We start from the raw sequence: 13163 nt of genomic DNA on the forward strand, positions 1-13163 counted from the left end.
GTCACACCGCTAGGTTATATGCTTAGACAGTAATCTCTTCAAAGCTGGGTTCATGCCTTCCTGTCGGTATGGACAATACTTCACAGAATGTGTGTACTTCCATAAAAGCAAGTAAGTGAATGTTAATTGCAGTAGACAAATAAGAGAATGAATTTACAAAGCTTTGGTCTGTGGCTGAAGGAAGTTACAGTCATGTGCGGCCTTTTCACAATGACGCATGGAAAGGAGGTGAAGAAAATAAAACATTTGTGTCCTTTGTCACTAAGGTAAGGGCCTGACCTGTGGGACAGGGAGCGACCAGGAGCTCTTAAGTTCTGAACCCTGTTTAGTTATGGAGTCATTATGTGGCTTTGGGCAAGTTTTTCTGAGTCTAATGTCAACTTCATGGTGCTGGAGTGAAGATGGATTGATTAGTCATTGCTTATGTGGCAATTTTTAAAGTGCTAATAAAGAATAAATATTATTTTATTATCTTAGGTTTATTACCTTAGCTCTGCAGTATGCTTCAATGAGTTTAATAGTTTCCTATGTAGTTTTGGCACTATCAAAGTGAAAGGTAGGTAGACGCATGTATGTGTTTTGTAGGAATTTGTTAGGGAGGAGATGGCATGTGAGACTTCCTCTGAGTAACTATTGCAAATATTGGCCAGATGTTTCAAAACACTGAATAAAAAGGCTGTTTTGGTCAGTGAGAGCAGAGCACACAATCTCCTTTAGCTGTCATGACCTGCTCGTAGACTGCAGCAGGTCACACTCTGTATCACTCTGACCGGGGCAGCGGGAGGGAGGGAGGGTCAGAATCTTTGTTTATCTCCACCATATTCTCCATTGCAACCATTTCCTTCTGGAGGAGACAGATTTGTTTTCTAGAAACAATTACAGTGATTATGTTAAAAAAGGAAGCTGAATTATTGCAAGGTTATGTATTGAATGTTCCAAACAGCACTGGGGGGGGCGGGGTCCAGCAAATAATTGTCTGTAAACATATCAGGTCTCTACTTCAGGGGACTCCGGCAAGGAACTGGATGACAATTTCTAACTAGAAGGTAGCTTGGGTGAAAGTGATCATGAAATGGTAGAGTTTGTGATTCTTAGGAAAGGTAGGAGGGAAAAGAGCAAAATAGACAATGTATTTTAAGAACGCAGACGTTAACAAACTCAGAGAGCTGATAGGTAAAATCCCAAAGCAAGCAAGTCGAAGGGGAAAAACAATTGAAAACAGTTGACAGTTTTTCAAAGAGACATTATTAAGGGAACAAGTTCAAACTATTCTTCTACACAGAAGAAATAGAAGGATGCCAAGAGACCATGCTGACATAACCAGGAGATCTAGAATGATCTAAAATTCAGAAAGGAATCCTACAAAAAAATTAAAACTAGGTCAAGTTACAAAGAATAAATATGACTAAATAGCAAAAGTTGGGGTGAAAGTAACAAGTTTCTTACTGGTATTGGATGGTGGGGAACAATATGACAGCACATGTAAGAAATTTGAGTGTGTGGTGGGGCTCAGGGAAGGGTGGGAATGTGTGGGGGGTGCAAGAGTCAGAGAAGGAACTTGAGTTTGTGGGGGACCCAGGGCAGAGGGTTGAGGCATGTGGGGTGTAGGAATCAGGGTTGGGGGTATGAGGAGGGGCTCAGGGCAGCGGAGTAAAGGTGTTGGGGGCTGCAGGAGCCAGAGAGGGTGTGAAGAGGGGCTCATGGATGAGTGCAGCGTGGGGGGAAAAGAGTGCCATTTCAGGAAAGCCGGGGGGGCGGGGCTGAAGCCGCACATACTGGGAAGCTGCTGTTCATTTCCCCCTTCCTCAAAGAGAAGATCATGGAGTAAAGGGAAAGTGCACAGCTTACATGAAGCTCTTCTTTGCCCCTCTCCTTAGGAGCTGGCAGTGAGAGGAATGCAGCAAGCTGTGCACTCTCCCCCTGCTCCCTGATAATCCAGGAAAGGGGCTGAACAGCAGCACCATCACAGTACACACAGCTGCAGCCCCTCTGCTCTTCTGAAATGATACCCTGTGGGAGGGCCCTGGGCAGTCCCCAGCCAGTGGCAGGGGACAACCCCAGCCAGCCCCTTTCACCTGCTTGTTGCCATGGCAGCCTGCAAAAGAACCCCAGGAACTGGGCTGGGGGAGGCCTTGTCTCCTCCTACAGCCAAGTGCCACAGCTAGCCAGCTCCTTGTTACCGGAACAGAGCGCCTGGGTACAGTGGCTTACTTTCACCTCTGCAGAAAAGTGTATAGATGCAAAATTAGAAAGGCAAAGGCACAAAATTAGCTCAAACCACAGACATAAAAGGTAACAAGAAAATATTTTGGAAATATATTAGAAGCAAAAGGATACCCAAGGAGAGCGTAGGAACATTAACTCAATGCAGAGGGGATAACAGTAATGGAAAGCGGAGAAATAGCAGAGGTACTAAATGACTTTGTTTCAGTTTTCACCAAGAAGATTGATGGTGAGTGGGTGCCTATCATAGCAAATGCTGGAGAAAATGAGGTAGGTTCAGATTTTAAAATAGGAAAAGAACAAATTAAAAATTAGTTAGAAAACTTGGATGTCTTCAAGTTACCAGGGCCTGATGAATACTCAAGGAGCTGATTGAAGACGTGTGTAAGCCATTAGCTATCATCTTTGAAAAGTCATCGAGGATGGGAGAGATTCCGGAAGATTGGAATTCACCTTAGCTTTGTCTACACTTCTAAAATATAAGCGCAGCCATGGCAGCCCTTTAAAATGGAAGCACGGTCATGGCAGGAGCATGGGAGAGAGCTCTCCCAGCACTTGATGTAAACCACTTCAGCAAGGGAAGTAGTTAACAGGAGCCCATTTACTCTGGTGCTTTACAGCACTCTAACTTGCTGCACTCAGCAGGGGTAGTAACAAAGAGGAAGCCATGATAGTCTATACACTATCAAAACAAAAAGCAGTCAAGTAGCACTTTAAAGACTAGCAAAATGGTTTACTAGGTGAGCTTTCATGGGACAGACCCACTTCTTCAGACCATAGCCAGACCAGGTGTTTTTCACATCCTGAGCCAGAACTTTGCAGCACAGTAAAAGGGCCATGTAGACATAGACCTTGGGTCTACAGAGTGATGAAACTGACTTTATAGGACATCTTATTGCATTAATTAATTAACTGTATGCTATCTTTAGCTTGCTGGGTGGGTTTTTTCCCTGGTCTTCTGTGCATTGGCTCTGACTTACATTTGGTTCCTATTTTACATTAGTCCTACCTTTCTTCTTCTTTGCATTTTTTACTTGTGGATAATCTTGTGGTTAAAGCTTGTGGAACTTGGGAAAACTGGATTTAATTCCTAGTTCTGCCATAGATGTCCTCTATGAAATTGAGACAGAAATGTATTCTCCCAGGGCCAAATTGTAGTTCATTGAAGTCAGCAATAATTTTGTGTACATAACCAAGGTCTGTCCCTCTGGGCCTAAGTTTCCCCATCTGTAATATGGAAATTGAGATACTTCCTTACCTCTCAAGGGGTGCTGTAAGGTTAAATTCAATGATATCCACAAGATTCCAATACTACCCTGGAAGAAGCCATGAAAAAAACCTGTACATAATGCTATAATATTGTATCATTTTTAAAAGTAAATCTCACCCTTACTTGTGTCATATCTTGGGAACCTGAAAGACAAGTACATGATAATAATTGTTTATAATTTGGGACTCATCAGGCTATGTTTGTGTAATCACCAGAAGCCAGCATGAAGCCCTGATGCAGGAAATGGCTGGTGCCCTGAAGGATGTTATTTCTTTCAATGTATTTTTCTGTCCCTCTTCGCTCCTCTGAAAAAATTCTCTTAACCTTCCTGCCACTGATCAGTGCACATGCAAGTGATTTAATTAAAATGGCTTTTATCTATTATGCCGAAAACAAGGAATTACAAATATCCATTAAAATTGCTGTTATTGTTCACATCAAATAGATTTCAGCATCCAACAAAAAAATATATGGAGAGGAGCTACGAAGCCGGCAGAACATGGCATATAAAATTAACAACAGCAGAAATTTCAAAATGCTTTTAATCTCAAAATATAATTATTTACCTGCCAGTCAAAGCAGCTCTTAAGCCATCCTACTGTAGAACCTAAAGAAAGTCAGTTAAAATGCAGTGACTTCCAGCTGTAGAATAATACTTTACCCACAAAGGTCTGTTGCTGTTGTTGTTGTTGTTGTTATTTTATCGATAGCCTTTGTGTGCTACTCCAATCTATATAATAAGCTATGTCTACACTAGAGAGATCTGTTGACAGAAGTTACTGTTGGAAGATGTCTTCTGACAAAACTTCTGTTGACAGATTGTGGCCAGACTTCAAAGTGGAACAAAACAGCGATCTGCTCTGTCGACAGAGAGCAGCTGGACTGCCCAGCCATTCTCTCGACAAAATGGCCAACCTGAAGCACAGTAGACAGGGCTGCCCAGTGTCTTGGAAGCCCTGTCTGTCAACAGAAGGTCCCCTACCCCACCAGAATGTCCAGCCTGGCTTTCTGTCAACAGATGTTTGTCAACAGAGCTGTTTTGCCTCCTGGGGGAATGGCAGAACGTTGTTGATAAAAGTGCTGCATGCTGTCAATTTACTGTCAACAGAATGCCTTGGAAATGCCAGTTTTGTTGACAAAACCCTCTAATGTAGGCAGAGCTGAAGTACAGTGAACCCTAGATTTAATGGACCCTGATATAATGGACTTCAAAAATAATGGACCCTGTCTGCCAGCCCCTCCGTCTCCCCCAGATAAATGTTGGAGACTCACCAGAACTGCTGCTGGGGCTACAGGAGCTGCCAGAGTGGCTGGGGCTGCCAGGGCTAGAGGGACCATCACAGTGGCTGGGGTCACCAGGGCCAGAGGGAGCTGGCGGAGAGGAGGGGGGCTGCGGCGGGGCACAGGAGCTCTCCCCACACAGCCCTGTGTGAGTGGAGCATGTCGGTGCCCGACAGCTGCTGTCTGCAATAGCGCTGAGCAGCAGCCACGGTGTCAGAGGCTGCTGCCCACTGGCAGGCTGGCGGTGGCCATGCTCTACTTTCACGTGGTGGCTCAGAGCTGGGGGCTGGAGGAGCCGCAGTGCTGAGAGCTCCAGCAGGTGGAAGGGGCCAGGCTGGCATTTAGCTCCTCTCCTGGTAATTGAGAGAGGCAGATGGAGGTGTGAGGGGAAGAATGGAGCAGGATGGGTGAAGGGAAGTGGGAGGCAGAGGACAGGAGTGAGTGATAGACTGGGAAGGTCAGTGCATCATCATACAGTAGAACCATACGGATATAACAGACTTTGGACATTAACGGGTACCTCTTCCCCCCATTAGTCTGTTAAATTGGGGTTTACTATACCTCATCAAAATCAGGACTCTGTGGTGCTGGGTGCTGTAGTCACATTGGTGTTAGCAATGATGGAAAATTTCCCTACAGCAGGCTTTCCTGAACATACAGTAGTATGTAGATATGGGTGCAAAAATCTAGCTACTCCAGAAGGGTGAAATGTTACTATACCCCTGCAATGTGTTTGTTATTCCCCCCATTTTACAGATGGGAAAACTGAGACACAAAAAGGCTAAGTGATTTGCAAGAGGCAATAAAGAGAATGAAGATTAAGTTTAGGATTAGAACTCAGATCTTGTGGTACTTACAACTACACTGTGGGCTTGTCTACACTAGCCCTCTTCTTCAAAGAGGGCATAGTAATCAGCCCGAACGGGGAATAGCGATGAGATGCCATGATGCATATGCAACACCACATTAGGCTAATTTTTGCAGCACAGACTTCTAAATTGATAACCTCAAAGTGCTGGCAAGCCATGTAGCTGCAAGCACTTTGAGGTACCCGTGCAACTTTGAAGTGCCCTTACTCCCAAAATGTTAGATAGTAATCTTAGATAGTATGGGTGAGTCTACACTAGCTGGCTACTTCGAAGTAGCTGGCACAACGTTGAAATAGTACGTGTCGCATCTACATGCGCTGTGAGCTATTTCGATGTTGAAATCAACATTAGGTGGCGAGACGTCGAAATCTCTATTCCTATCCAAAGATGGGAATAGCGCCCTACTTCGATGTTCAACGTTGAAGTAGGGTGTGTGTAGACAATCCGCTTCCCACTACGTCGAAATAGCGGGGTCTTCCATGGCGGCCATCAGCTGAAGGGTTGAGAGATGCTCTGTCCAGCCCCTGAGGGGCTCTATGGTCGCCGTGTGCAGCAGCCTTAGCCCAGGGCTTCTGGCTGCTGCTGCTGTAGCTGCTGCAGCTGGGGGTCCATGCTGCGTGCACAGGGTCTGCAACCGGTTGTTAGCTCTGTGGATCTCATGCTGTGCAGGCCGAGTGTGTCTGGGAGGGGCCCTTTAAGGGAGTGGCTTAGGGCTTTGCTGGCCCCTTATTTTGACGGGGAATGCTTGTGTGTGTGGTTGCTCCGCATTTCCTTCTGGGGCGGCTCCTTTCGACGTTCTCTGTTGCTACTTCGGTGTTGGCTGTTGAAGGCACCAGCCCTGGAGGACGTGTAGACAATACGCGTTGAAGTAGCCTATTTCGATGTTCTTACGTCAAAATAGGCTACTTCAACGTAGTGTGCTAGTTTAGATATAGCCTATATGTGTTTTGTAATTAGCCTTTCTTATTCATCTCTACGTGCTTCCATTTCATCAACATGGAGACCTCCAAATCCATTTAAACAAAATGTACAGTGAATAGGGCCTGCCTGAACATGAAACTCTATTGTTCACAGTCTCAAACCAAGCGAATGTGACCATGTTATAGGATGACTCTATGCTTTAAAAAAGTGGTAGAAATATATTGAACACCTGTAGGCTTTCCAGTTTGAAACATCTGGCTGGTCAGCCCAAAGCAGAACCATGTGCATTCATAGTAAAACCAGAATTCCCACACAATGCAAGAAAACAGACGGTGCCTATTGATAGAAATTACAGCAAATGTTTTCTATGGGCCTCTCTGTGCCTTTTCTTTCTGAGCAGATGGCATCAGCTTCACATTATTTCTCCATGATGCCTTTTTAAAAATTTACTTTATCATTGGTGCCTCATTCAGTTTTGTCAAAGAAGCTTTTTAATTTTTCATTCCTCACAATGGGATATGGAATAGCATTGAAAGGTACTGTAGCTGGCATAGCTTCCAGACTTTGTGGTCCTGGGTAGAGTACTTCATCTCTTTCTCACTGCTTCATCTTGTCTTGAAATGGTATTGATTTATTAAAAACAAAATAGGAAAAGAAAACTCTCAATCTTTCTAGGTCTGTGCTTAATTTTATGATGCAAAAATGTTAGGTGCCAACAAGACACCTGGTTGGATTAGAAATGCTCTGAGCTCTAGCTTGGATAGGTTGGGTTTTGTTTTTTTTTTGTTTATTTTTTTTTATGCCTAAGCCTGTTCTTTGAGCTCTGGTTCTTACGTGTCTCTCTAAATTGAAACAAAAGTACAAACAGTTTTGTTTTAATTGCTCAGTTCTTGAGATTTCTAGATAAGTGTGCACAACTGGTATATAGTTCAACTGAAAGTTTGAACTCCACCTAACCTTTTCATTGCTGTATTCCACAAGCTTATTTTTTCTTATATTTGCAATAGAGTTTCAGATTTCTATCCATTATCTGTCAGAGCTGACTGATGACCTTGAACTAGGTATCAGCTGCTTCTAGCCTATTGGGGGCTGAAGCTCTGACCATATGTTCTTGCTAGTAATTGTTATTTTCTGTCCTGCAATGAGTGTCCTGAGCACTGCACAGAACATGGTGTGTACAAGTTCCCTATGGGTCTGTCTACACAAGAAAACTTTGCAAGGGTTTACACAGCAACACTGCTATTTCAAAAAAATTTCAAAATAGTGGACAGTTTATTTTAAATTCTATAAACCTCATTCTATGAGGAATAGCGCCTATAGATATTTTGGAATAGGGACTGTAAAGATAGGGAATGAAGGCTATTTCCAAGTAAACTATTCTAGAATAGCTTATTCCAAAATAATGTTGCTGTATATACATAGGGTGAGTCTACACTACATTCCCCTTTCAGAAGGGGAATGCTAATGCAGCCAATCGGAAATGCAAGTGAGGTACTGATTTACATATCATATATCTCCTTTACATAATGGTGGCCACTCGCTTTTTAGGAAGTGCTGTTTTCGGAAGAAAAACAAGCAGTGTAGATGGCACTTCTTTGAAAACAAAACCCTGTTTTTGAAAGAACCCTTCTTCCTGAAAAATATGAGGAAAAAGGGTGCTCTTGAAAGTGGTATTTCCTTTCAAATGAAGCCCATCTACACTGCTTGTTTTTTTTCAGAAAAGAGCACTTCTGGAAGAGTGAATGGCCGCAATTATGCAAATGAAGCATGTAATATGTAAATCAGTGCCTCATTTCCATTTCCAATCAGCCTCGTTTGCATTCCCCTTCTGAAAGGGAATGTAGTGTAGACGCAGCCATAGTATTTTGGGTTAGAGACCCTGGAAGCAGTGCTCTAATCTGAAATAGGCTCTATTGTCTGTGGACACACTATTTCAAAATAAGTTTTACTTCTTTTGGGGCTTCCCTGTAGTGTGGACACATTATTCCAGAATAGTTTACAGTTTATTTTGGATTAATAACTCTGGAATAAACTATTCTGGAAAAACTCTGTGGTGTCAACCTGCACCATGTCGATGGGGGCAGCTGGAGGGGATGTGTTGTCGGCCTCCCTGGAGCTGGTGCAGCTCTCTGTGCTACAGGAAGATGGTGGTTCCTGCCCTGATCTTTGGCTGGTATTGCGGGCCCAGGTGTAGCCCGGCCAAAGTTCTTTCACCTTTGCCCACATCTACTCTATCCATTCTGCAAGTATGTTGGCCATATGGGCATATGTGGGGACATTGTACTGCTTAGACTTGGAGTCAAGGGGGGTCTCTTCTTCACTCCACAAGTCCAGAAGGTCCTGGACCTCTGGCCTGCTCCCAGGGTGGTTCCTGGGACTGCTCAGTCTGCTCACTCAAGGGTCCTGGGGGTTTCAGGGTGCCTGGCTCTCTGCCATCAGGTAATGCTGTCTGGAAAGGAGTGACTCTGAGGGTGTGGGGGACTGCAGCCCATATCCCTGCTACCTCCATGGTCTCAGCTTCCTGTCACAGGGTTTCCTGGTCTCCCTGTGATTTTAAGAATGGGCAGAAGCAGGCACCATAGAGCACTACTTGCTGTGGACAGTGTCCCCCAGGGCGCCTGCACAGCACCCTGGAGGCCTTTTCTGTTGACAGAAGGGCCCCCACCTGGAACGTCCAAACTGGCTTTCTGTTGACAGATCTCTGTTGACAGAGGCATTCTTCCTCATGGGAAGCGTGATAAATCTGCATTCTGTTGATCTACTGTGGACAGAATACCTTGGGAATCTGGGTGCTCCGCAGGTTGTATCAACAAAACCCTCTAGTGCAGGCATAGCCTGAGAGATGTTCAAGTCATTAGCATTGTAGATGCTCTGAAAGGTACATGTAGGCAGTCCTGCTGCAGAGGGCATAGACAAGGGGAAATAGATTTTATGAAGTAGTGGTTAATTTGACTGTGCCCACAAGCGAACCGAAATGGTTTTTAAAGTAAATAAATACAACCGTTCAATCAAAATCTCCTATCACTAAGAGAATCACTGTGCAGAATCCATGGTTTGTTGTTGTTTTTTTAACTTCTCTGCTGAGATGTGAGTTCAAGTTCTGTGTTTCCCTGGCTACAGTTTTTGCTCTGATGGATGCCTAATGCTCAGAAAAGCGAGAGGGAGCAACAATGCTTGCACAGCATGTGTTGTGAGTATGCTCAGCAACTGCTGCAGGGGGGGAAAAAGTATGGGACCCTGAACTCAGGCTTTAACAGGAAAGGAGAATTTCAGTTCACCTGCAAGGTAAATAGTTACCTTTCACTGCAAGGCCACCCATTATTTTTCATGAGCTTGCCAGTGCAGGCTACTTAAGTTAATGAAAGTGATAATGTATAATACAGCAACTGTCTCTGCTTTTGTACTTTATCAATATACATGAGTGGAGTCAGCTTTACTGCACACCTGTCCTTGTGGTTTGGTATGACCTGTGGAAACCTGCTGCTGTATCATCACTTCTCGGAAGTAGCGCCCACAGTGAATACTTGCAATTTCTTGTTGGTGGCTGACAGGGACACATGCAATTTTAGCACTGGCAAAACAAGCTACATTGCTCAATAGAGTTTGGGATGAGTGTTTTCTTTGCTACCTTTTCTTTTCTCAGTCATAATTTTTCTGCCGTCAAGTACTGATTCATCCATGTGTCTTTCTCTTGGATTTTTCCTCCCCCCCTTCCCACAATGGTTTAGTCTCCTCATTTCTCTCCTTCAATCTTTTTTCCTTCTAAATGTCTCCATAATCCCTCTGTTCCTAACTTCTTCCCTCGCACCACAGAGAAAAAAGAGTTATTGCTCAGGGCCGGGAAATAGCATTACTGACCACCTAAGTCCTGCCCTGAGAGTTACAATAGGGAAGAAAGAATTAATAGATGAAACATTGTAGAGAGATGTGTGGAGAGAAAGGAAGACCTGGGGCTTCTGAGCAGGTAACCAATGAAAGTAGCTTTCCATTGTGAGGAGGAGCCGTAGGCAAAACGGCACTCTGGCTGGTCTTGTACTTTGATGTCCCCCTTCCAACACTCCAGGGCCCCAGGGGCTCTCTGGGCTCCCATTCCATCACCTCTGGGCCTGAGTGTCTCACCCAGTTTTATTTGTATTGAAAGAGATGTCAGAGCTCAGGTCTGGCACAAATTAACACTGTCTGGGTGGCTTGATATTGGCAGGTGCTGGCAAAACACCCAGCTCTGAAGAAAATACTGCAGCAGCACAAAAGTAAGGTAGATGGTGTATTATCACCTTTACTTCTGCGTGGCTCTTCTGGCTTGTAGTTTCTGGTGCGTAGAGTGTGGCAGGAACTTTGTGCTGTCACATGGGGGCTACATTAGGCAGAACCCCTGGTCTTCCCACAACCCTTTGGCTACTTCTGGCTCACCTGCAGTGCTGTCTCAGATTTGGGGGATAGAGGTGGGTGGGAAGAAACTTTAACCGTGATTCCAGGAACCACTGAGGCACCTGAAAATTCTAGGGTTTTTGCAGAAAACAGCTGAAGAATTAGCTGCCAGTACCACTGTATCTTCTTATTCTATAAAGGGAAAAGGTACATATGCAAACTCCCATAAAAGCCACATTTAATGTTTATATATAAATTTAGAACAATCAGGAGATGATAAAACAAGATATACCAAATCCCAAACCTGGAGGTATCAGATTAGAAACACACATTTGATACTTCTTATACTATTTTTAGCAGAGATAAATTAAATCTGCTTACTGTCTCCAGTAGTACAGTATCTTTTGTACAGACAGTCTGTGTTAGAGCCATTATCTACTCTAGTCAGTTGCTTTCCAATAAAAATTATGGATGTCAAGCAATTAAGCTTTAATCATGATTAATCATGTGATTAATCATACTATTAAGCAACCATAGCCTATGCAGACTGAAGGATGCCTACTACTACTACTACTACTACTACTACTACTACTACTAATGGCATTTATTTAAATATGTTGGATATTTTCAAATATATGCATCCTAATTACAACACAGAATACATACACAATACTCTTTACATTTTTTATTATAAATGTTTGCACTGTAAAAAACAAAAGAAATAGTATTCTGCATTTCCCAACTGAGGAGTATTATAGTGCAGTCTTTTTATCATTAAAGTTGTATTTACAAATGTAGAATTATGTAAAACTACTACTTTCAAAAACAACGTAAAATTTTAGAGTCTACAAAGTCCACTCAGGGCTACTTCTTGTTCAGCCAATCAGTCAGACAAACAAGTTTGTTTACATTTATGGAAGATAACATTGCCTGCTTCTTGTTTAAAACATCACCTGAAAGTGAGAACAGGTATTTGCCTGGTACTGTTGTAGCCAGTGTTGGGAGATATTTACTGGCCAGATGTGCTAAATGTTCAAATGTTCCTTCATGCTTCAACCACCATTCCAGAGGACATACCTCCACAGTGATGATGGGATCTGCTTGATAACTGTCCAACACAATGATGTTCATTTGTCTTGCCTGAGTCAGAGCCTACGAGCAGAAAGTTGGTTTTCTTTTTTGGTGGTTTGGGTGCTATAGCTTCTGCATTGGAGTACTGCTCTTTTAATGCTTCTGAAAACATGCTTCACATTTTATCCCTCTCATTTTAGAAGGTATTTCAGGTTTTTAAACTTTAGGCCAAATGCTACATCTATCTTTAGAAATCTCACATTGGTAACGTCTTTGACTCGATCAAATTTGCAGCAGAAATGTTCTTATAACGAATAACATGCTGGGTCATCATCCGAGATGACTATTACATGAGATATATTGTAAAAATACAGGTAAAACAAAGCAGAAGGCATACAATTCTCCCCCAAGGAGTTCAGTCACAAATTTAAACAATGCATTTTTTTAATGAGCATCATCGCATAGAAGCATGTCTTCTGGAATGGTGGCCAAAGCATGAAGGGGCAAATGCTTGTTTAGCATATCTGGCATGTAAACACTTGCAATGTACTACAAAAGTGCCATGAGAAAGCCTGGTGTCACTTTCAGGTGACATTGTAATAAATATAAAGTAGCCAGGGTGACCTCTTATAAATGTAAACAAACTTCTCTCTCCTAGTGGTTATAGTCCTCGTCCAAGAAATAGGACTGAGTGGGATCATAGGCTTTAAAGTTTGATTTTGAGTTCAATTCTGTAACAAAAACAAATCTACATTGTAGATTGGACTTTCACGATAAAGAGGTTGTACTCAAGTACTTGTATAAGGTGATTTGAAAAATCCTATTGCTTTTGTTTATCATTTTTTCAGTGTAAATGTTTGTAATAAAAATAATAAAGTAAGCAATGTACACTTTTTGTTCTGTTTTATTACTGAAATCAAAATGCAGAAAAATCTCCAAAATAGTTAACAAAAGTCAATTGATATTCGACTATTTAACACTGTGATTAAAACGGCAATTGTGATTAATGTTTTAATTCTGATTCATTTTTTAATCACTTGAGTTAACAGGGATTAATTGATAGCCCTACTAAAATACATATTTGATTATGTAGGTATGTATTTACATATGTGATTATGTTCTTACTCTCTTTTATTAAGGGAATTTATTTTTTCAAATTA

At 42.6% G+C, this 13163-nt stretch overlaps 1 protein-coding gene across 6 annotated transcripts in view; it reads left to right on the plus strand.

Annotated features, from left to right (window-relative positions):
- The window catches only part of LOC142014309 (uncharacterized), a 215985-nt gene continuing 202822 nt past the window's right edge, over positions 1–13163 (plus strand). For 5 of the 6 annotated variants that reach the window (XM_074996700.1, XM_074996694.1, XM_074996697.1 and 2 more), the window contains exon 1: positions 1–111. In XM_074996700.1, coding sequence (XP_074852801.1) covers positions 69–111 — 43 coding nt within the window. In that variant the 5' untranslated portion in view covers positions 1–68. The remainder of the gene's footprint in view (positions 112–13163) is intronic. The other variant, XM_074996696.1, reaches the window with a different exon arrangement.

The sequence above is a fragment of the Carettochelys insculpta genome, chromosome 6 (assembly GCF_033958435.1).
Source record: "Carettochelys insculpta isolate YL-2023 chromosome 6, ASM3395843v1, whole genome shotgun sequence".
Taxonomy (NCBI): domain Eukaryota; kingdom Metazoa; phylum Chordata; order Testudines; family Carettochelyidae; genus Carettochelys; species Carettochelys insculpta.